Here is a 23,408-nt window from a genome sequence, read left to right as displayed (position 1 = left end):
ATAGTGGTCTCGGCTCCCTAACCTCAAAGGGGGATGGCTCCCCCATGGTGAGATGCGGCACATGACCCATAGAGTAAAAGCTAGTAACCTAGTCCACCCACTGGCAAAAATGTGTGCAATTCACTTCGCAACACTTGGAAGATTGGACACCTACATTTTTGAGTCTTCTAAAGAAGCACATTTTTGGGCACATCCACAATTTGCGGTGGAAGAGACATCTCGGCCGACACAACCTACTACTGAGCCGACACTGCGACACAAAGTGGCTGAAATATGACATATATTTGTGCTTTGTAAATAAGGATCCTTTTTTTTTTCAGTTAAAAAAAAGAGAATTTTTATTTTACACGCGTGAAAACAGACCGGATGTTTCTCTGGTTCATGTCTCCAGTTATAAAAACTGAAACGAATGGAAAAGTAGGCCTCTTGTTTATCAACATTTGCCGTCAATAGTGCATTTCAGGCTAATGCAGATTGTACATAAATAACCGTTGTGTTAAAGGGGAGAAGGGAATTTGCCTTGCGCTGCTGTGTGCATGCCACATAACGGCATTGAAGCGACTAGATCAATGTTTCATTAGAATAAATGTGAAGTACTAGTTTAAACATTTTTAAAAGCAAAAAATAATGCAGGTACAATAAGAAAATAAATATGGACAAATACAGATGTAAATGTAGGAAAAATAAATACTATGAAACTGGGAGCCTTGTTTTATAACGGCCATCAAAATAAAAACTATTCAACGGGAGGTGGTGCATGGTATTGTCCAAGCCAAGGCAAAATCACATTAGGACCCTCTGAAGGAGAGCACCAACATCTGTCCTGAAGGGATTCCTATGGTGCAGATGTGCATCTACATGACTGGTGCTATAACTGAAGAAATTGAGCCCCTGTGAGATGTGAGGCAGGGGTGTGTGCTGGCACCCTACTCTTTTAACCCTTACCTGTCTGACTTAGTTAACCATCTCACGTATTATGCCTTCACTTTCTGCCTAGGATTGGATGCCTTTCAGTGGGGTCTTTGGCCTTTGCTGATGCCCACCATGCTCTCTGATCGGACCCCAATTGGGCTGCCGCGGTCTTCATGTAGCCTAGAAGCGTATGAGCGAAAACGACCCATTGATTAATAGCAGTAAACCTTCTGCTATGGTATGTAAGCATGATAGGAAAGTAGTAAAACATACTTGGATTCTATATTTAAAAAAAAAACACCTGGAAATGTCGAAGAATCTGGTGTATCCAGGCTTACGGCTGTAATGTGCTTTTTTCCATGCGTCCTCTTATCAAAGTCTATAAGGGGGAAGATCATCCCGACATGAACACATGGGTTGGAAGTCACAAATAACACTGTAGTCACAAGTCTTTGATAAATTGGAAGGTATTTTATGGAGGAAAACACTACATCGTCCATCTTGCCTGCTATCACTCCAGTTGTGTGGAACTGGGCTTGCAATCGTTACATTCCATAATTATTTATAAAAAATTATGCTATTTAGTAAAATACTAAATCTTCCAAATCCTTTTTGTAGACCTATGAGAAATATGTTTCGGGACGACTCGCTCGAGCTTGATCAACTTAATTTAGAATGTTCTAATCATTTAGCTGAAAATAAATCCGCTTTTCCGGAATTCGTGTTAAATCCTAATCTTTGTGCATTGGGCTAAAAAGCATGGTATGTTAAAGGGACTACAAGGTATACAACCATTGCAAATCGAGAATAAGGAAGCACAATACGTTACCCTCTCATGTAGGGTCTGATCTCTTTCCTGATGGGAAGGGCCGTACAGTGTTTATGCGTTTTTGGTTTTAATATTTTGTGTAGTTGATGCTATGGGGCCCAGCAGAGGCACTCCCCGACCAGATAGAATTTGTCAATTTAGTAAATCTCTTGTCCCTGAAACCAGGAAACATCTTGTATTTGAATGTGAGGTCACTTACTGGCTTTTGACATCGCTGGCTAAAACAGTTTGTCTTCGATTATCCCACATTTAATAAGGACGTGTGAGGTTGGTGGGCAATACAAAAATCGCTCTATTTAGCCTTTGAAAGTGATCAATATATATATATATATATATATATATATATATATATATATATATATATATATATATACTCTTATAATGGGATACTAATTTAAATAGAATGTAAAGCTGTCTAAATTAATTTGGTGTGGATTTGATCCTTTTGTAATGTCTTGATATTGTGTGATAATGGTTGGATGCATGTATTGTGTAAGGTTTCTAAACCATTTAACGATATAAAATAAAAACGATTACTTGTAAACGTTTGCTCAGCCATATAGAAGTCTAATGGCTATTGGGCTCTGTGAAAACCAGGGCTTGGCATGACTCGCGGTTCAGTAGCATCTGCTAAATTATTTTTAAAAAATGGATGCGAAGCAAATTCATTAACTGCACAGGCGATTTGAGCAAATGACGGGGGGGGGGGGGGTTGGAAAGGAGGGGTGGAAATTGCCTGGAGGGTACCAGGGAGGGGTTATTCAGTCTAGAGAGCATCGGAAGACTGGTCAGCTCTTGATACAAGAGTCAAAACCTACTGGCTTTATTATATTTCTAATGCGCACCATATGACCCAGAGGCTTGAGGGCGCAACAAAAAGCTCATGAATATATTTATTTGCATTTTTAAAGCGCTCACACAGCCTGCAGGCATCAAGGCGCTGTTGCAGGAATTCTTTGTTTTTAGTTGCATAGTTTGTCTTAGTTGCATATTTATAACACGCTTAAATACCCAGAGGTTTCTAAGCGCAGACCCGGGGATCGAACCTGTTTCTTTGTGTTGTCTTGCTTCCAAGGTGAGCATGTTGCCGCTGACCTATCCTCCCTCAGTGATCCACATAATCCAGCGTTCTGCCATAAACCTCGGGCAAAACGCACTGTTTCCTATACAAACGGAGTTTTCAATTGTTTTCTCAAGTTGGCCATTGATTTCAGTTCTCTTGGCTCAGGCGGGAGAGCCTTCCATGGCTTAGAAGCAGCACGAAGGAAAGCTCCTTTCAGTACCTGAGTCAATTTACAGGCCAGCATGTTCAGCTGATGGGTACCATTAGATCTTGATGCCCTCAACTGTTTCTTTTCTTTACAACTGCACTTGGATAGCAAGGGCCCACACCAGCTAGACATTTATGGGTAATCGTGAGAAGACGAAAGTGAATACTCAATGGGGAGCCAACGTAGGTCGCGTCTAGCATTCAAGACGTGATCTTTCTTAGACCCATAATGACCCTGCCCACCTCATTTTGAGTGGTTTGCGGGCGATTTAGATTAGATTTGGCTATCTCCACCAGTAGACTACTGCAGTAGTCGATTTTCAATCCCATCATTGCCCTAGCCACTGTTTCGCAATTCACTTCTGATATATATGGGTGAAGTTGCACCAACAGTTGTAGTACGCAGATGAGGACACTAGGCTCATTACATGAGCCCTCGTATTCATATTTTGATCTAGTACAATCCCCAATGTCTTCACCTTTTCTTTTAGTCTCAATATTCTGCCCTGCCATCAAAAAATGATTTTAGTATTTGTCCAGTCTCCTCTCTTTTCCTTATGAAGTGCGAGGCTATGTACCGCCATCCAGATATGTATCGGATCATAGATCTTAACTGTTCTTTTATCCTCTTAATGATTCCCAGATGGCGGGATGACACATTGAGTGTCATCTGTGCAATTCTTGAATCCTACCTTTATTTTTCTCAAAAAGATCAAAAATATGGAACTGTGAAAGCATTATACAATGATGGAGATAAACACGCTCCTTGTGCCGCGCCGTACACCAGTAGTGCTGTTTGCGCTTTAGCCTGCTTGCTACATACATGACACCATCTATTACTTAAGAACGAGGTATTAGAGAGTGCAGCATTTAACCTGGTGACCAACACAGTGTGGTCAACCAGGACAAAAGCTGCAGACGGTTCCAGCAACATGTGTAGGACAGTCTGCCCTTTATCCCTAATCTGGAACAATTTCGATTTGAAATCAAGCTGCACCGTCTGTCCCATGTCTAAAACCTGACTGCCTGATTTAAAATCCCACGTTCGTTCAAATAAATTGATTTGGAAATGAGCTACCCAGTCAAGAATTTTTAGGAGGGAAATGGTGTGTTTGTGATAGGGTGGTAGTTAGCCGGCATATCCGGACATAAACCTGTTTTTTTAGTAATGCAGTGATCCAAGCATTCTGGTATGATCTGGTCTTCACCAGTGCTTGTAGTTTGGCCTCCCTCGTGTCCAGGTCACAGCAATTTTAGGAGATTATTTGAAGTCCTTATTCCCTCAGCTACAGCAAAATTGATCCTGCTTCTTAGCGCAAGACCTCCTTCCGAGAGGTGTTTCAGCAAATTGACCAACATTGTCATTGATGGATCGGTTTGCCTCCACAGGGGAAACCCCACCCACTCCTCCCTATGCCCCACTGTTATGCAAGTGCTCCTCACCTGGGGTGTAGGCCTGGGTGTAGGCCTAGGCAAGCTCACCTTAGTTTGCCCTTAATGCTTTCCATCCAGCACCCTAGATCCCCCAGGATGCTTCTAGAAATCGGGCCCAGCTCACCCTGGGTGCACCTGGTGGCTTACAATTGACCCTGTGCTTCCTTGCAGATTTAGCGACTGTCAATGGTCAGGATAGATGGTGTGGAAGGGTCTCCAAAGGCGGGTTTTGTTAAGGAGATTGCCTCTTCCATCCAGAGTTTCTAAATACAGTCCACTCCCAAAGCATTTGCCAGCTACTGGGGCTCCTTCAAACACGGTGCCACAATAACCATATTCTGAAGTTGTATTCCAGGCATCAGGGTGAGTCCCAGTTAGGACTGGCCTTACTGTTGCCGCAAGGAGTTGATGATCACTATGATCCATCTTCTCTCGTAACTTCACCCACATCCTTTTGATAACCCAGTAGACCTAGAACCTCCCTGGGGGTCTGATGTTGCCTCTCACCAAAAGAAACGCACCTTCATTCAAAAAATGTACCGCCAACGCTGTATTGGCTGCAAACATGTTGCCTTGGGGTTGCACTTTCTTTACTTCTTTGAAATCAGGCAAAGGGATTGCAGGTACCTTTTTATCTCCTTTTTTCACAACACGAATGTTTATATTTCAATAAGCTGTCAGCACTGTTTGGACTTTCCCTTGAAGCATTTCGCTTTTTTCAATGCATCTTGACTCAAGGGACTCGTCCTTACACCAAACTATCCCAGGATTGCATGTAGGGCCTTCCAAATACTCTGCACCAGAATGGCCACTTGGAACGCTCAGCACTAGTAACGACTCCTTACCAGACTCCTTTTTTAAAGTAAAGTCCTCGAGTCCATGCCAACTATTTAAAGTCAAGCAACGCATTTTAATAGTCAATCTCTCCGATGGCATCAGCGAGTTTTTTTTGGCATGCTTGTTGGATTCCTTTTAGATCAACGTTGGTGGCGCAATGCTCCGTAGCAACTCCTTTTTCTTTCTTTCACTTGATTTCTCTTTCTGTCATTCTCTTTGCTTTTTGCTCCTTTTCTGGCTCCTTTATCCGCCCTCCTTTTTAATATCATTCCCCCCCTTGCATGTTTTTTTTGGTGCTACTCTCCTGTCATTGTGGAGGGCCCTAGTGAAATATTTTGAATTGGCACCCTGTGTCAGGATGTATAGAATGCGAGCATTATCTGCTGGGACAAGCCACTGTTCAATGGCTGGGGCCTTCCAGGTGCCATTTTTTCTGCCCTGGGCTCCATTACCTTTTCCCCCCCATGCTCCGTCCCCCTAACACAGTACTACTCTGGCCGGCACTACTTCTCAGAGCGGTTGCTCTTACCGGGGGCGAGAGGGAAAGCTTCCAACGTCCTGCGGGCAGATCATCCTCGGGTACTATTGCGCCGTCTACCTTACCTCACAGATGCCAAGAACACTTGCAACTTCTGCCTAACAATTTGTTTTTCTTTTCTTGTTTTTCAAAAAAAAAAATGTCCCCAGTGATGGGACCAAATGTTAGCCTTGTGGAATGTGCTCTACATTCTAAGCCCTCCCTTCACTCGGGCCATTTCCGCCTGGACAATGACTCATTGCCAGAGGATATTAAAGCCCACCCCAATGTCCTGTTCAGGGCCGGGCCGAGGGATGGGCAGTCTGTGCAGCTACTCGGGGCCCCGAGGTCAAAAGGCCGTGCGGGCACCAGCTGCCTTCCTCCAGCATATTGCTTTATAGAGGGGCTGTTATGTCACGATCTCAACCTCCTGCTGCAACGCTCTTGAGACAAATAACCCCCTCTTTGGGCCCCGATGTACTGCTTACCACTTTCTTTCTTCAAGCAGAGCGTTTAAAGTGGGAATTATTTGATAGCCCATTTTAAGAGACCATTGTTTTGGACAATACATGTGTCCGTCCGTGTTAAGAACGGCAAAGATGCATTTTTATTTTGAAAGCACACACAAAGCACCAGTTAGCTGCCTAAAATCGATGCCCTTCACCAGGACAATTTAAATATATCACACAAAGCAATTTCAAACGATCTGCCTTATTTTCACATATTCATATTTAACAGACCAAATGGTGTTTATTGTAGGCTGAATGGAACATTTTCCTCACATTATATATATATATATATATATATATATATAAAGCACGCCTTTGTCAAACATTGACGCACAAATGGGCATCCTTTTCACAAATTACCTCGTTGTTATGAGTCTAAGTCTTGAAAGTACATTTTAACAATCCACAAGCCATTTTTTGCCTTCTGCTGAATTTCATTCTGGTATCTGTGGTCTTCCATAACATTTTGGAGTAATAATCCCACAACTGTACACTTTTTGCCCAGCATATTTCTATACGGATTTATATATTTGCGAGAGTACTTTACTATGATTTGTGTACTTTTCAAGTTCTCGTTAAACAGTTTTGTTGAAAGCCAAACATGAGGGTCACGTTACAGTCCTGAGACTTTGGTTCTGGTTCTCACCCTGTGCTGATTTTCAGGTCACAAGTTGAGAATGCATGTGGGTAAACAGCATCCACCCACTTTTCAGAGGGCAGACACAAGCCTTGTAGGTTGTTTTTGAGGCTGGCATTAAACATAATTTTTAAAAAGCTTTGCTTGCTCAAGCGTTCGGTTTCTATGATTTTACCTTTGGTTGTCATGTTTCCAGTGAAGACTCTTACCGAGAAGACCACAAAAAGTGTGATTAAAGCACTGGCCTCCTATTTGGATTTTGTTTTCCATGGAATATTTCATTATAAATTGTTCTAAAAGGTGGGTACTTTGTATATTTTACCAGGACAGTATATGGAAATTCTCCTCTGATTGTTTTTCCTAGTTGATTACCTTTTTTGAAAGGCACATGCTAATTTGTCTTGTGCACTTTCTTCAAAGGGGAAATGTCAATTGAACTACATTTTGTGTATTTCACTTTAAGATATGTTCACTTATTGTGCATATTAATGGGCAGCAGCGTTTGATTTTTCACTACAGGGCAGGGATTCATGAGGTGCATAATCCACAAGGCTTTCTGCGGCCTGGGACCACGCGATAACCCACTCACTCTCCCTAAAGACCTCCCGACTAGAGTCCTTTACTTGTCTAGCTCGAACTCTCTGCAAATCATTTTCTTTTCTTCGAAGCAGAGTTGGGGGTAGATCGCTCTTCCGCAGGCCCCTCCCTCTGGAATGGCCTCCCTGCCCCTCTCAGACTTGAGCCGGATCTCCTTAAGTTTCGGGAGCTTCTCAAAACCTCAGTCATCCTCCCCTGCTAATGCCCCCCCCCCGCCTGACTGGTGGCTTAGCTCTTTCAGAGTCTCGCAGGCACTCATTCCCTTCCCCTCCCCTCCCAACCCCTCCCAACTCTTCTCCTGCACTTGCCCTCACAGGCCTCACCCAACCGCTCTTAGCTGATCGGCTTGCACCCTTCTAGTCCTCCAGCCCCTTAACTTGCACTTAGTTGTGGACCCGCCCCCTTGCCTTGTCCACCTGGCCTCCTTGGATCTACGTGAAATGATATGTGAAATAAACTGGGCCGAAAAGCATGATGTGTAAACTTTGCATTGCCAGATCTTTTTTTTTACCTTTGTTTTCCATCACTTTCCTTGTTATGGAAGCGAGGGACACCCACGCAACCCTGAATTCCCATAATTTGGAACAAGGGAAGTGGGGGGGAACCACCACTCCCCTTGTTCGACATTATGGGAATTCATTTTTTCCCATGCCGAAAGCACAGAAAACCGGCATTCAGCATTTTTTCCCTGACAGTTTCGGACAAAACAGGCCTCCCTGGCACTCTCCTTCTCATGGAGTCTTCGAAACTGCTCCTGTTAATGTTAAAGGATATTTGTACCGCGCAGTATCACCACCGGAGCCGTCCCCTGGCGCTCTGGCGGCTCTGAAAAGGGGAGAAGGGGGGTGGGGTTTAGTTAGTGGGAATAAGCTGGAAAAGTGCAAGAGAGCAGTGATGTGCTGTTGACCGCCTCAGCCCAGTGGGCCCGTTGGCTGGGCTTGGGGTGTTTTATGGTCTGTAGTCGTTGTGTGCTGTTCAAGTCTGTGTGGTTTGTTTTGTTGTTGCAGTGTAGTGAAGTTTGTGCGGATTGCTGTGTTAGGCTTGTGGTTATGTTTGGTTAGAGTTTGAGAGGTGTATGCAGAGGGCTGAAGTTGTTAGTGGATTGGTTAGTTGGCATTGCTGTCCTTGCAATTGTGTTTAGGTGTGATGTTTGTTATCATTCACTATTCCATCCAAGTGTGGCACTTGTCATCACTCAGTTTCATTTAAGTGTGGCACATGCTAACAATTCATATTTCTATCTAGATGCGACGCAAGCTAAAGTTAAGGATGACCTTTAAGTGTGGCATATGCTAACATTGTTAAATCTGTCTAAATTTGATGCAGGCTAATCTTGATCATTCTCTATAGGTGTAACTAGTATGTTAGTATGTAATGTAATGGAATGCAACATTTACAGTTCCCCTAGAGTGGATTTAGGTTGGTGGCAACAAATCGTTCCAAGTATGCAGGGTGTAAGTCTCTGGCAGTCTATGTTATGGAAGGAAAGGTAGAGTGGTGATGGCTTTCTGGAGTAGAGTAATTGCTCTACACCCCACCCATGCCACACTTAGTTATGTTGGTGTCTTTCGGCTGCTGGCTTCCTTTGCGGACACCGGCAGACACATCTTGGAGCCGCCAGTGCAGGAGCTGCTTTTTGCCTTGGGGCCCTTACCCTCAGAGCTGCCAGGCAGAGGCTGCCTTGGTTGGTTCAGTTAAGACCAGACAGTCAGCCAATCACGGGAAGAGGGAGGTCCGGGGGGAGGGGAAGGGGGAAGCCGGGGAGTACTGGGAAGAGAGCAACACGAGGGGTCTGGGGCTGCAAGGGGACATGATTATGGCCACAAAGTGGCAAGATTGGAGTAGAGGGGCCCTGCAGCTCACCTGTGGTGGTCTCCCACGGTGGAGCACTTCCCCCCACCTCCCTTCCCCCATGCACTTCTCTCTACCGCACTTGCACAATCTGAATGTCGCACGGCCTATTAGGATCGCTACTTTCCTCCTTCCTGTTCCCCTGCCCCCCTTTCCTGCCTTGCTGCACCTCGAAACACTTGTGTTTAGGCGCATTACAAATGTGATGGAGCTGTACCCATCACCAGGTAGACACATTTTGCAGCACATTTTGCAGCACATTTTGCAGCATGAATCGGGGGTGGGGGGGAAAGCTGTATTATTTAAAGGAAGATCTAACCTGTAACATGTCGGCAACAGCCGCCTAACCGGCTGGGCTGTTTTTGCTGCATTCTGCTATAGGATCCCCTGCTGTGGTATGCCCATCCCCGCCAATCAAGGATCATGTGGTCCATTAATGAGGCTCCTTTCTAATTTTGAAGTGAGCAGCACTTGCTAATTTTACAAGATACATGCTAACATGTCACCTAACCTAAACCCAGCAGGAAGGGAGATTGAGTGATTTAAATGATCTTGGTAAAGAGAACGGGTGCAAGTACACCCTGTGCCCCCCACCATGTACTCTGCATATATTATTGAGCCCCCCCATACTTTTATTTTTAAGGACTTGAACCCTGTTAATTATGCGACCATTAGAAGACTTGCTAAATTGCTTACTTCCCTGACTCAACACCTCCCATGTCAGAAGGTTCTATTGCATTATAAGGCAATCCTGCATTAGACAAAACCTGTCCTGTTTGCCCCAGGGCCCTAGCCTGACATGTGTTCCTTGGAACCTGCTTGGAGTTTTTCTTTTGAAAGCCAAAGTAATCCCTTTCTGTAGCTTCCGAAATAAAAACCCATTGCTAGTTTGAACAATAAAAATAAAAACAATTTGGAAACGTCACAGTGATCTTATTTTTGCAATCCCTTCCACAGTCCTTGATTTTAAAAAAGACCTCTACAAACACTATTGCTACCAATTACATCTGGGAAGAGTTTTGTTCAATATTTCTTACCTGCCAAAATTACAAGTCTATATAAAGTATTCAGCTCACATAATGTGCTACTTAATACAAGTTTTTTTTAAAATGTTTTTTATTTTTATTTCCCCATAGGTAAATGATGATGCATATACTGGACGTCACAGCTTGTCTCCTGTCTTACTGGGCAACGTGTTTTAATTTAACCTCCCATGATACCTTTTTTTTTTTTCAACCAAACATTTTATTACGCATTTTAACTAAGTTGACAATGACATCAAAAGCATAAAGCAACATACAGTACATAACATTAGTGCAAGCTTCATGTGATTGAGTCTTCAATACGCAAATACAGTGGAACATTCTATAATAATTTCTGTAATATCAATCCTGTCACTATGCAAATAAAGCCCCCCACACCTTTTGCCACCCAGGGTCCCGCACATCCTAGGGCCGTCCCTGGTCACGTTTGCCATATATCAGCGACTTGGAGGGAGCCGGGGGGCACCTGACAGTAGATCTACCATACACATTGGTGCCCCCAGATAACGCTGCATCATCACCCCCAGGCCTTTCCTTGCTGAGGTAAATTCACGTGTTCTGAGGCTGCTTTTGGGGGCACGCTGGTGATAGTAAGGTCACTCGGCCAGGTGTAAGCTCTAATTTTACAGGTCAGTCCTGGGCCATGGAGGCGTGTGTTGTCGGTTTGTCTGTTGACCTTGTAAGACATCCAGATATGCAAGGGAAATGAGCCAGCCATGACTAAGCACGCCGAGCAGCACGCTGTCCTTCCCAGGCGGGAGGCTGCCTGTGTCTCCTGTGTCAGTTTACCTTCTCCTCGGAGTTCGCATGCAGTGGCTGCTGTAATTGTGTACCGCAGTCTGCGGTCTGCCTACAGAGCTGGTATTTGTCGAGTCTTGCACACATATTTTGCCGACCTGTCATAGTCTTCTGCCTGGGGAATTCGGTTGTTTCTTTAGCAGCAGTTTTGACATTTTCGTGTTGCTGTGCCAACAAATCGACCCCAGCAGCGATAGGTACACCAATTGTCTGAATTGTGCGTGTACCTTCCCATCCCTATGTCTGAGAACCTGTTTGGGCATCGTGTGAGTGGAGAGCACGCGGAATAGCTTTGCTGTTGCTGTGGGCGCACACTCGAACATACAAATGCACTTGCACGCAGGCTCAGGCTGGCCCACGGGGCAATGCCCGAAAGGCCATCCTGCCAGCCCAGGGTGAGAAGGCTAGTCAAAGGCTGGATTATGTAAATGATCTCCCATAAGCGCTCAGCCTATAAGGATTCCTGCCTCACACACCAATATAAGCATTACCTTGAAGGCCCTAGCAATACTCTGGAAACCTCGAGGAAGGCCGGATCTTGCTTCTGCTCCGAATTTCCACCCTCGGCTAAATGTGCCCATATTTCCTTCCAGCTTTCCCTTATGTTGAATGTGGTTGTTCATGGGGCTTTGCACGCTTTCTTTTCCCTACTTGACTTTGTGCACCATGGCACTGTGGAAGGCTCAATGAATGGCCATAGAGGGGCATTGGGCCTAATTCCCAGAACGTTCTCTGATGGGGTTTTGCCATTCTAAAACGCTTCTGTGAATTAGACCCTTAGAGTCGTCGGAAAACAAAAATTAGTGGTTGTACTTGCTTTTCAGGGAGCTTTTGCAAATTCTGATTTCTGACACATTACCCCTCCCAAATGTTGGGGACCTGGGGAAGTAAGCACAAGGGCTTTGCCGTCTGTGTTTTCTTGTGCATGACGTCGGCATGCCCCACATCACCATGCAGTGAGTAATTTCCAGACATACCCCCATTGCGCAGGGAACACCTCCTCTCCAGCTATCTGTCCTCTTGCTGCGCCCCATAGAATACAGTGCAGCCCCATGATCCATTCTGTGTAATTGTACATGTAGCTCCTGTACATTCTTCTCATGCCTGCCTGCCTCTCGTCTATTCCTTGCCCTCAGCCCAACTATTTCCCCGACGTTGCTTCTCCATACCACTGCTGAATTTTCTGTAATGCCCCTCCTTTGCCTGTCTCACAGGCACAGTCTTTTGAAGCTATGAACTGTGGCAGGAGGCGCTATACGAAGGCAAGTTAACATAACATTAAGAATTTTAGCATTATTTAGTCTTTCTTGGTTTGCAAATTTCATGCACTTGTTATCCTTTCAGACTGTGTTCATTAATTTTTGCCAATCTCGTCTTTACTTTGATTTCTCTTCACTTTTTTATAAACTGTATTCTATCACAGAAGCATTTACTTTATTAGTTTGTATATATTCTAATCATCACTGTGTGCCCATTACCTAAAATAAACCTTGAAGAAGAAAATAAGCATGTTCCCCAAAGGCAGGAAGCATTCCTCTTTCAGAGATCGTCTTAATTTTGGCCACAGAATATAACGTGATGAATATCACCCATACAGTCAAATTCCTAGCAATGTGGTGACCTGGGGTTCTTTTGGGGAACTCTTATCCTGGATAGTGGTATCCTACTCCACGCATTATTTCTGTTCTTTTACCTCTGAAAAGCGTTCTGTTGCTTCTGGAAGCTAGGGCCGCGCTCAATAAATACTATAATAATGATATTGAGAAAACCAGGCCGTCACATTACCACATTTCAACATCAAACTTTCTGCCCCCTCCATCCCTACTAGAACACCAGAATGTGCTGGAATAACAACTCTCCCTGTAGGGCAGAGGTATTCAAACTGTGGTGCACGACCCCTAGGGGGCCACGGCCGCATTCCCGGGGTGGCCGTGAGGCCCCGGCCTGAAAAGTCAAAGAAACAATATATGCTTTTTTATTTTATTTTATTATTTTATTTTTTTTAGCGAGAAAAATCGAATCTGGGTTGGGGAGTCCAAGGCAGGTGTAGTTCATCCATTATGGGTAAGGGGGCATCAGAATAACAATAATAATTCGCATTTATGTAGTGCTACGAACCCTCAGGCATCTGAGCGCTGCTTATTATTACCCACAGTGTGTGGTGCTCATTTATCGACCTCGGAAGGATGAAGGGCTGAGTTTGGCCCTGCCGGGATTCGAACCTGCGTGAGCAGGCTCTGCACAGATGCAGAGCGCTCTACTCGCTGTGCTATCTGACCAGTGGCCCCCTCGCCCATTATGGAGGAGCCAGGGAGTCAGTTGGCTCTCTAAGCTGCTTTTTCCAGCAAAGGGAGTGCTCGTGGGCTGGCTGAACATTCAAAGAGAAACACTGTTTCCATTTGGCAGTTCAGTTGCCCAACACATGCTCAATGAGCCAAGCAAGTCTTGGGGCGCTTTGCTTCGCCAGCCTTGTATAGCTCATTGGAAATGCTGGCTGGGGAACTGCATGTCTATATGTGCGAGGGGGAGCTCCTGATCCTCCTTGCACATACAGATAGGGCAGGCTGGAGCAGGGCATTTCAGCACCCGCACTCAGGCGCCTGCACGCATGTGCAGGAACCAGGACGTTTTTGCTTCCAGATTCCTGTTCATGATGCAGGAGCTAGAGTGCTGAGGAAGAAACCTCAGGACCAGGGCAGAAGGGAACTTAATGTCCATTCATTTTTTCATTATGTGTATGGCTGCGTGTATGCTTGTGTTGAGAGTGTATGATGATGGCTGCTCATGTGAATGATGGTGCTTGCTGTGTTAATGTGTTTGTGTTGGTCCGTGGAGCTGATTTTGACGAGTGGGGCAGAGGAGTTGTACAACAAATGCCTTGGTTGCATAATGCCACCACCCACCTGCCAAAATCAGCTCTCCTTCTCAGGTGCAATGGAGCCCAGGGGACAGGGATGGTCTTTCTTTACTGGACATCGAATATAGATGTCCAGTAAAAAATGTACGCTAAAATATTTAAGTATGCTCTAAAATGCAACATTTTAACGTTTTATATCAAATTTGCTGTTGGAGAACCCCCTTTGATTGGCTCGGGCTCCCTTGCTATGCTCTGTTGCTGTGGTATATCTGGGCGAAACAATTCTGCTCCTCCACCTAAAATTCATCCGCTACCACTGGCCCTGGGACTGTGCTGGGAGCGTGGTGGGCCGAGAGCAGGGACTGTGGTGAGGGCAGGATGGGGGAGCCATGGAAAAGTGGTGGGAGCAGGGGGGAGACACGGGACTGGGTTAGGAGTCTGATGGAGCCCAGAGACTGATGGGAGCAGGTGGGGAGCCCGGGCCCTATACTGGGAGTAGGGTGCTGTGACAGCACGCGATAGTTGCAACGCTGTAATAAAAGCTACCCGCAGGTGGCTTTTGCTTCATTATTGCCGCAAAGGCAGAGAAGAACACACAAATGGATGCCTCCTAGTGCTTGAAATGAAAGTGGTTTAAACATTATTTTTGATAAAATTAAACATAGGAACTTTCTTTAAAAAGATGTTTTAATGTTTTTTATTATTGTCTATCTTTTTAAGACGATCACATTTTTGAGTGCACTATTACTTTAAGAGCACTCCTTCCAAGATGCCCACCAGTCGCATATGATGGGACATGCATCCCTGTATAGTGTTCTTTGATTTACCGGAATCTCAGTCCATGCAGTTACAGAAGGCTTGTCCCAACCCCCGTTGGCTCGCGCCTGCCCTATTTCCACTAGGGGGATGAGGCCTATATTGACGACCAGATGCCCAAGGCACTCAGACGATTGGGCTGTAGGGACGGCCCCAAATCCACAGGTAATTTGGGTTATAAGCTTGGCAACTCTGACAGACTGTCAATCTTCTCTAACTTTCCCATTCTCTTGTCTACTGTGTTACCATAGAGTATTAGTTTGCAGCTCTACTGGATATTGCAATTGTTTCTCTTGCGTTTAGTTGGCGCTTGCCCCCTTCAGTTAATTTTACCTTTGTAAACACCTGTTTTCCTATACATATATTGTTTTGGGTTTGTTTTGTCCCTGGTAGATGTCCCATTTTCGTACGCCCTCATAAACTGGCTCCCCACTTGTTCTCATCTTTGTGCTATTGTACAGGCACCATTCATGGGAATGCTTCCAACATCTGTAAATGTTGTAAATCATTTCTGTTCGAAAATTGACATCCCTGTTCTTCAAATAAATGCATCATTTCACTGTTAGTTTTTGCCCCCAGTTTTTTCCCCACAAATGGTGGGTGGAGTTTTATTGTAAAAATAAAAAAAATGTAATTTTCCATAAAGTAACAATGAAAACGTGATTTGTTCCAAATGTTTTCCCAGATGGTTTCTAGTTCTTTTTTTCTTCTGTTTGATTTTTCCTTGTGCCATTTCCAACCAATGTGGCCTTCTCTTCTGTTTCAGCCGATGGATGTGGGCACATGGTGACTACTAAGGGCAGCGGCACGCTAGCCTCCAAGAACTACCCCGGGACGTACCCGAATGGCACTTTCTGTGAAAGGCACATCCAAGTACCCGAGGGGAAAAGGCTACACATCAAATTTGGGGACTTGGACATTGAATCCCACGATTGCGACTCCAGCTATCTCAAAATCCTCAAAGGCTCATCGGAATTGGAAATTGGTAATTACTTTCATTTAGACAAAGAAACAAATAAGAGAGCTGGCATAGATGCAATTAAGGCAGTCGATGTTTGCTTTCTTACAGACAAAATTGGTCAGAACCCAAGCATTGGCTGATGTTATTACTATACCTTGTTCGTTCCATGTATTTTATTTCTTTTTTACTTTGTCTAGATTATGGTTATACTATACTTACATTGTATGGTGTAGAATTGCAGTTTGTATCCAGGTTCAATTTGGATCAGTAGCACCGTACTTGTATATTTCCGTTAGATTTGGTGTCGGGCGGCATTGCTCGCGGCAGCTATGCCAAACAGTAGTGTTTGATAGCCGGCCAGTGTTTTAACCTTGCAATGCACTTTGAAAGTTACAGGGATTTTTCCCCAGTGTTTTGTGGTGGTGTAAATTTTGTTTCTAGAGCGGCCTATAATATGCTTCAAGACTTTGCAAATGGTCAGATTTTGACTTCCTACAATTGCAAAGGGGAGGCTCGAAGTCCCTTTTGTGATTGGCAATTGAAGTCCCGATCACCTGACAGATTACTGAGACACTGTTCTTTGTCCTGGCAGAGGAAAGACCAAGGGGATCCCCTCTGGCACAGCACCTGTGTAAGGTTGTGTTATGCTCGGACTGCTCTTTGGTGCCCCTTGCACGCTGAGAAAGGAACCATTGGGGGTTGCGGTTTTACATCCCAGTGAGCCCTTCAACCGTAACCTAAGGGTCCATACCCCCAAAACATCTAGCCAGGCACTTAAAAAATGACGAGTTCCCAGGTAGACACCTGGCCTCAGTTTATGATCCTTGTTGCTCAATGTGTTTACTTGGGAGAGAGCAAGATCATGCCAGAGGGGGCGTGGGGTGGGGGGGGGATATGCTCAGGGTCATTAGCTCCCACCCCGTCTTATCCCATATACAAGGGGTTGCAATGCTCCACTATAGTGTGCTAGACTGTATTGTATTCTGCAATGCGATGATGCAACTTTATGCAGTGCTTGTAAAGTTTTTGTTGTTGCTTGCAACCCTCCATGAGCGTCTGACTTTTTGTTTGTTTGCGACTTTATTCTGGGACTGAAAAATAACTTTAAAAAAAACGTAATTGGTTTTCTTAGATTGGGTAATGAACCAGTGCAGCTCAGTGTAGTCTTAAGACCGAGCATTGTCCCTGAACTATCCTTCCCTGTACCTGAACCAAAACCAATGTGACTTCACACATCTGTGAGTAAGTTATGAAGCACAGTCCTTGTTTGAAGCATTTCCAAATCTATTTGCTAATTAACAGAATACTTTAGGGGGCAGTGTCCATAGGTTTGTTAGTGCCCAGAGAGCACATTTCGCTACAGTGAGATATGAGGGTCTTTTTCGGAAGACATTGCAGGTATCAACATTAAGTTTGGCTAAGCAGGAGTTAAAAGCAGTTCCTGGGTATCCAACAATTAACCAGTGAGCAGGAGCTACCACTGGGGAATGAGGAGCTAGTATAGAGTAAATGTAACGGGCATGTTTGTTTGGCATCAGTTGGCCTAGGGAACTAAACGTATAGCTCCTGGTAGCTGTGAGTTTCAAGTTAGCCATGCTCTTCTAGGCTATAAGCAGGAGCTAAATGGCACCCCAGCTCCTCTTCATTTCGAACCCTTCATTTTCTATTAAGAAGAATACTTTAAGGTCCCTTTGGTGAGTGACCATGCTATGCACCCTGGTGTTGGTGAGTTCTGACCCTTGACCTGCTAGTTCATCCTTGTTTTAAATCCCTAAGATAGGCGCTTGCCCTGATCTAATACTGTTGTGGTTTGGTTTATCTGGGGGCAAGGGGAGAGCGCATCTTTCCTCCTAATGGGAAGGCATGTAAAGGTGATTCAATCCCTCCTAGGTTTGTTCTTTTCAGCTGCTCGGTTGGATAAAATCATAACACTTGGACCAGGCTGCTACTTACCATTGTAACATTACAAGTGGGCACCTACTTATTTATGTAGTAGACCCCAATACGTAATTGTGCTCCTTGTGGTGGATATTCCCTCCTGTCGATATCCAAATAAAACCTTTTACAAATCGAACTAAACGATGAGAATCGCAAGTGCGGCAAACTGGAGAGAAAAGCCCTATTAAATTGAGTTGAATGGCAGTGAACAATGGCATTAAAGTGAGAGTAGCAGCTTAAGGCCTAATTTAGTTCTGCTGAATTAAAAGGCAACACACATGCTTACCGTCTAATAGCAGAAGTAGTCCGGGCAGGGAATTGCTGATGCAAACCCAAGGGACGCGGCACTACAATTTGGATGTTCATATTGTATAAGCTCGGAGGAATCTAGCTCAAGCAGGAGCGCAGCTGAGGATCCACCAGCAAGTGACTTAATACTTGGTTTGCCTTTTCTTTTCTAACCTGCACCCCTTACTCCCTCGCCTGTAGCCCTTTGTATCCCCTCTGTCCATATCCTTTGAAGTGTGCCCTTAAAATTGTGCCCATTTTATTTATTGCGTCTGTTACACGCCCAAACCCAAGGGTATTGCGGCGTAGGTTACTTGGCATCATCGCTGGTTACAATCAGAAGGAAAGGTTAACTGTGTACAGGTTAAGATGCATAGTGGAGGCGAAAGGGAGCGTGGCAGAGTTAATAAGGTACAGCCAGGATACTGGTTACAGGTGCATCCTAGGTATCGGCAATAAGGAAATTAAGACAGTCTCAGGGTAGGTAACATTCTATACATTCACGTTCTGTAAGTTGCAAGGTTCAGCAATCTAGGTTACTCTTAGATTTGTTATAGAGCCACGTTTTAATCAGTTTCTGGAAGCCTGGTGGGACTGCTCATTTCTAATCTAGGTGGGAAGTGTATTCCACAGTGAGGGGGCAACTACTGTAAAGCTCGAACCGCCTGCCCTTTTACTCTTATAACGAGGGGCATACAGATTAGTACTAGTACAGGATCTAAGGGTGCGTGTGGAGACAAGTTGGGTTACGCTATTATTCAGGTAGATGAGGGGTGGGGGGGCAACATTGAGAATACATTTATGGGCAGTAATTGGTGCCTTAAAGAGGATACTTGCTCTGACAGTGAGCCAGTAGGCTTCTTTTCTGATATGGGAGATGTGGTTGTTCCGATTAAGGCCAAGCGCCACGCAGAGGACTTTTTTTAAGTAGTTGCATTTTAGCCATGTTAGTGGTCACGGTGCCCAGTAGTAGTATGTGACAAGTGAACGGTAGTCTAGTTTAGAGAGGATGAGGGCTCGGGCAAAGGCGAGGCAGTTCTTGTACCTTCCATCTCCTTGTTGTACACTGCTCTGCTTCACAGCTAGGTTTGCGCATCATAAAACAAAAAGCAGTTGCATAGAGAAGTCGTGCAATTTGACCTAGGCAGTGTGGGTGGGTGTCTTTACGCCCTGGGCCTTTAGCTCGATGAGGTCAAATGAAATGTATATATTACGTTAATGGTTTACATGCAACCGTTCCCCTGCACCCTTTCAGAATTTGACAAAACAGCTGGTACAAGTTTAAAAATAAAAAGCGACTACTGGTGCATCAGATCATGTTAGGGAAGTATTAAAAATGGCGGGGGCAGAACGACAGAACGAGGGGTGCAAGCAATTTAAAACAAATTGGGACTCTGGGTCTCTGAAGTGTGCAGTTAAAGGATTGAGCCCTAAATGACCTACACTGTAGTGGTTTCCTGTCACAAGGAGCCAACTTCATTGCATGACAGTGCCAATACTCTGAGAAGCCCCAGCCTGTCTTCCTGTCTTCCTGTCTTCCTGTCCTAGATGATTTTGAATTGGTAATTAGTATTTCTTCATGGTTGGGATCAAATTGGGCAATCCGGACTTTAGAATCTTTAATACAATAAGTGGGCACGGCCAGCAAGATGCAAACCGAGCCAACAAAGAATTATTCTCAACCTGCAGGATTCTGAGATACAATGTTAGCCTCCTCACAAGTGAGAGGAGGCGCAGTTAGGTCTTAACATGCGTGTATGGTGAACTCCTTGGCAGATTGGAGTCTCCAAATGATACCTTCCCGGGTTTTTAGTTTTTGTAAGGATAACCTAGGTATGATTTCAATACCCTAAATGAGTTCAGGAACAGCCTTTTAAATATAAAGTAATACTAGCGAGATGCAGAATACCTGCTGTGTTATGCTTTGTCAACTTGTAATAACCTGAATTCAGCACAGTTACTAATATTGAAGCCTGAATAAGGACCTTGTTTTTTTTTTTTTTTTTTTTAACCGCAAGTGACGATCCCTTTACATCCCATATGAAAGGTTTATTTGGTGATCTCTTTTTCAAAATGACATAATGGAAGAATTGGAAAAAATGGATTTGGAAACCATTAGCTAGCAAATAACCCCAAACTAAGCTGAAACCAATTTGTATTCTCCTTAAGGGCCAAGTCCTCTGCGTAAACTATCCAAGAATACCTGAAGGAACCCCTTTACACAGGAAGTTATTAATTTTTTGTTTTGTGATGCCGAAGTTGGATAAATATAGATTGAACAAACCGGCGGCATATATGTACAATGGTTTCAATTAGTTGGAGGTAGAGATAAGTCAAAGGAGAACCTTCAGAATGTACATTTTTTTTTTGTTGGACCCTATTATGAATAAGCATTAGCCATCTTAATCCGCCTTTTGTGAATCCCCCACTATAAAAGTTCATACCACAATCTTTTGCGATCCAAATGCTGCTGTAAAATCAAGCAAGGCAACATAAATGGGATTCGTTCTTTTTCTGCAAACAAAACGTAGAATGTGTATAGGAGAATGTTATGGATGAAATACAAGGCAAAATTCAGGATCTGCTTTAAGCACTTGATTGGAAAGACCATCCGGTCCAGGTGCACAAGAACCTTTTAATTTCTTTGACAATATAGAGTGCCTCGCCATGTTCCAGATGTGGGTCTAGGAATGATTTCAAGATTATCAAAGGGATTAGGCAAGAGTTTCGAAATATTTACAGGTCTTTAAAAAAATCTATCGAAACCGTCCCCAAAATAAAATTACGGCGGTAGCTTTGTTTCAGTGGGTTCTCAGAAACAAAGGTCCAGAATTTCGAATGGTCTTTATAATGCAGAGCTTTTTGTTCCACCCAATTGTCCTAGCATATCTTTATGGGCGATAAGCTAATGTTTGATATTGTTGCTTAATTTTGCTTTTGTGATGAGGTTCCTCCCAACCTTAATTTGATCAGTACCTGCCGAAGTTCTTGTCTAAGCAGTCTCTTTTTAGGTGCACAATCAAACCTGTAGTCCAATTCCCTGGTGCTCCTGATCACGTGCACATATGCTTTTCCAGGCATTATTCATGGTACTGTTGGACATGTTCAAGTAGATGCCATTAATTTCTTTAGAGAACACAATGACGGCTAAGAACGGCCAGTCTCCTATGCGTGCCTGCATCATGCCACATGTATGTATATGCAAAGCTGCTATAATTGTCCTTTATTTAACGTGGTGCCCTGCCTCTGAGTTTTACAGTTGACAGATGAGCCTCATTTTTTACGTCGGGTTTACTTTTGAGTGTGGCTAATTTTGTATTCACAGTAATTGTTTGACACGTTTTTCAGTTATAAGTATCAGAGTGCTTGTGTGGCTACGGAGCAGTATAAAAGACCTCTGGCCATATTACAGAATCTTTGCACCAGTGCAAGTGCAAATTTGCACGGTGTTAGAACTAGTGCAAAGTTTTCCCTATTTCTGAAAGCACTGGGACTATTCCAAACCACTGCACCATGAGAAGTGCAGGTTCGGTCTAAGTACGAGGGCAAACATTGTCCTAGTACAAAAAAAGATAAAGATTTTCACTGCTGTTTTGCCCCGGGGCACATTTTGACCTAGTGCTAATACCATGTCGTACTAATGCAAAAATGCAGTGAATTCTTTTTTATTTTTATTTTTTGCACTATGGCATGGTATGTGAGCACCAGGGTAAAAATATCCATAGTCCCAAAAAATACTGCATTTTTGCACTAGGGCAAAGTTTGCCCTATATATAAAAACAGTGAGACATATTAGAAATTGCACCATGACAAGTACAGTTTGGCATGGTATAAGCACGAGGGCAGAAATTGCCCAACTGTACTTGCCATGGTGCAATTTCTAATGTCCCAGTGTTTTTAGAAATGGGGCACGCTTTGCCCTAATACTAATACCATGCAAATTTGCACTTGCACCGGTGCAAAGTTTCTGTAATTTGGCCTCCGGAAGACAACTGCTTGTTACTATTCATGAACAGTTTGAATGTTACTGTTTATGAACGTTGGTTTGCATTCCGATTCATTATACCGTTGACTGTCCTATGATACCGTTGACTGTCCTATGTAAAGCGCTTTGGACAAAGGCGCTGTATAAAACACAATAAATAAAAATACAAAGGACTTCAGAAACCTAAGAGTCAGTAGGATGCAAAGTCGGTCTGTGTGTGAATTGCAGGCAGTGTCCTGCCTGTACAGCTTGAGAGGCCCTGGTACCTCCTTCTAGCACTCCCTATGTCTAATTAAGACCTTGTTGCTGTCCCGAATGTAGTCAGATTGTCTGACTTGTGGGCTGTAAAGGGTTTCATGGGTTGTAGGGATTCCACCCTCAGCCTGTGAGCTGAAAGGGCTCACAAACGAAGCAAACTAACACTAGTCTGCAAAATGGAGCCCCTGTGTTTTTTTTTTATAGCCATCCCGTGCGAGTGCCAGAATTTGCAAACTATTTACAGTGATAGCACATACATATATATCTATATCGGAGGCTTGTGGAGCTACTTGGATCACATGCCATGCATAGGCCGACATCTAGTGGTAGTCGTGGAGTTGTACATGATTTGTTTAGAAACTCAAAGGGAAGTCGATTGGGTGTATCAGTAATATCTATCCCTAATGTGACGTCTACTCTACCCATGGTTCTTCACGCGTCTGTGTCCCTCGGATTGTTTTTTTCCACCATCGTGGTCGGTCGCTAGTTGAGTTCTTTCTAGCTTTCTGGCCAACGCCTTTTGATAACAGTTTAATTTTAGACTTTTTTCTATCCTTCCATCAACCGCCCGCTGCACTACCAACTGCTTCAGCGGCCTGTGACGTACGGCTCCATCGTTGACAACACTCCACTGTTTCGACGAACGAAGACTGTGGCCTACACAGGCCTCACTGGGCCTTGGCCCTCCACAGTAGGAAGAGTGGGGGGGAGATCATATACTTGGTACCCTTTTAGAGAATGCCTCTTCTGACCCACTTATCTTCCCTTTTTGTCGCTGCGCTGCCCTTCCATTAGCAGTGGAAAATACTCCTGTGCAAGGTGTGCAATCGCTGTCTGCCAAGGGACCACCCCGCGAAACACTGCAAGTCCTGCAGACTTTTCCCTCCAAAAATCCTAAAGGACTATCAGACTAAATGCTGGGCTGCCCACGCCATGCAGGCTGAGGCTGCCATAAACGTGGTGGGGGAATCCAGCGAGGCCAGCATCGACGTCCTTAGTGACGCCAAAGGCGATCAGTGTTCGATAGAATCCCATGTGCGGGCACTCTGCTCCAATAAGCAGGCGAGCAGC

At 44.3% G+C, this 23,408-nt stretch overlaps 1 protein-coding gene across 1 annotated transcript in view; it reads left to right on the top strand.

Moving 5' to 3' along the window:
• The window catches only part of DCBLD1 (discoidin, CUB and LCCL domain containing 1), a 369,800-nt gene that overhangs the window by 70,991 nt on the left and 275,401 nt on the right, over positions 1-23,408 (top strand). Inside the window, exon 2 of the mRNA XM_069606627.1 lies at positions 15,674-15,892. Within this exon, the coding sequence (XP_069462728.1) occupies positions 15,674-15,892 (219 nt within the window). The remainder of the gene's footprint in view (positions 1-15,673; positions 15,893-23,408) is intronic.

This window comes from Ambystoma mexicanum, chromosome 4p, assembly GCF_040938575.1.
Source record: "Ambystoma mexicanum isolate Mex_15411 chromosome 4p, UKY_AmexF1_1, whole genome shotgun sequence".
Classification (NCBI taxonomy): domain Eukaryota; kingdom Metazoa; phylum Chordata; class Amphibia; order Caudata; family Ambystomatidae; genus Ambystoma; species Ambystoma mexicanum.
The sequence above is the reverse complement of the archived record's forward strand: the minus strand, read 5'-3'. Positions and strand labels throughout refer to the sequence as shown.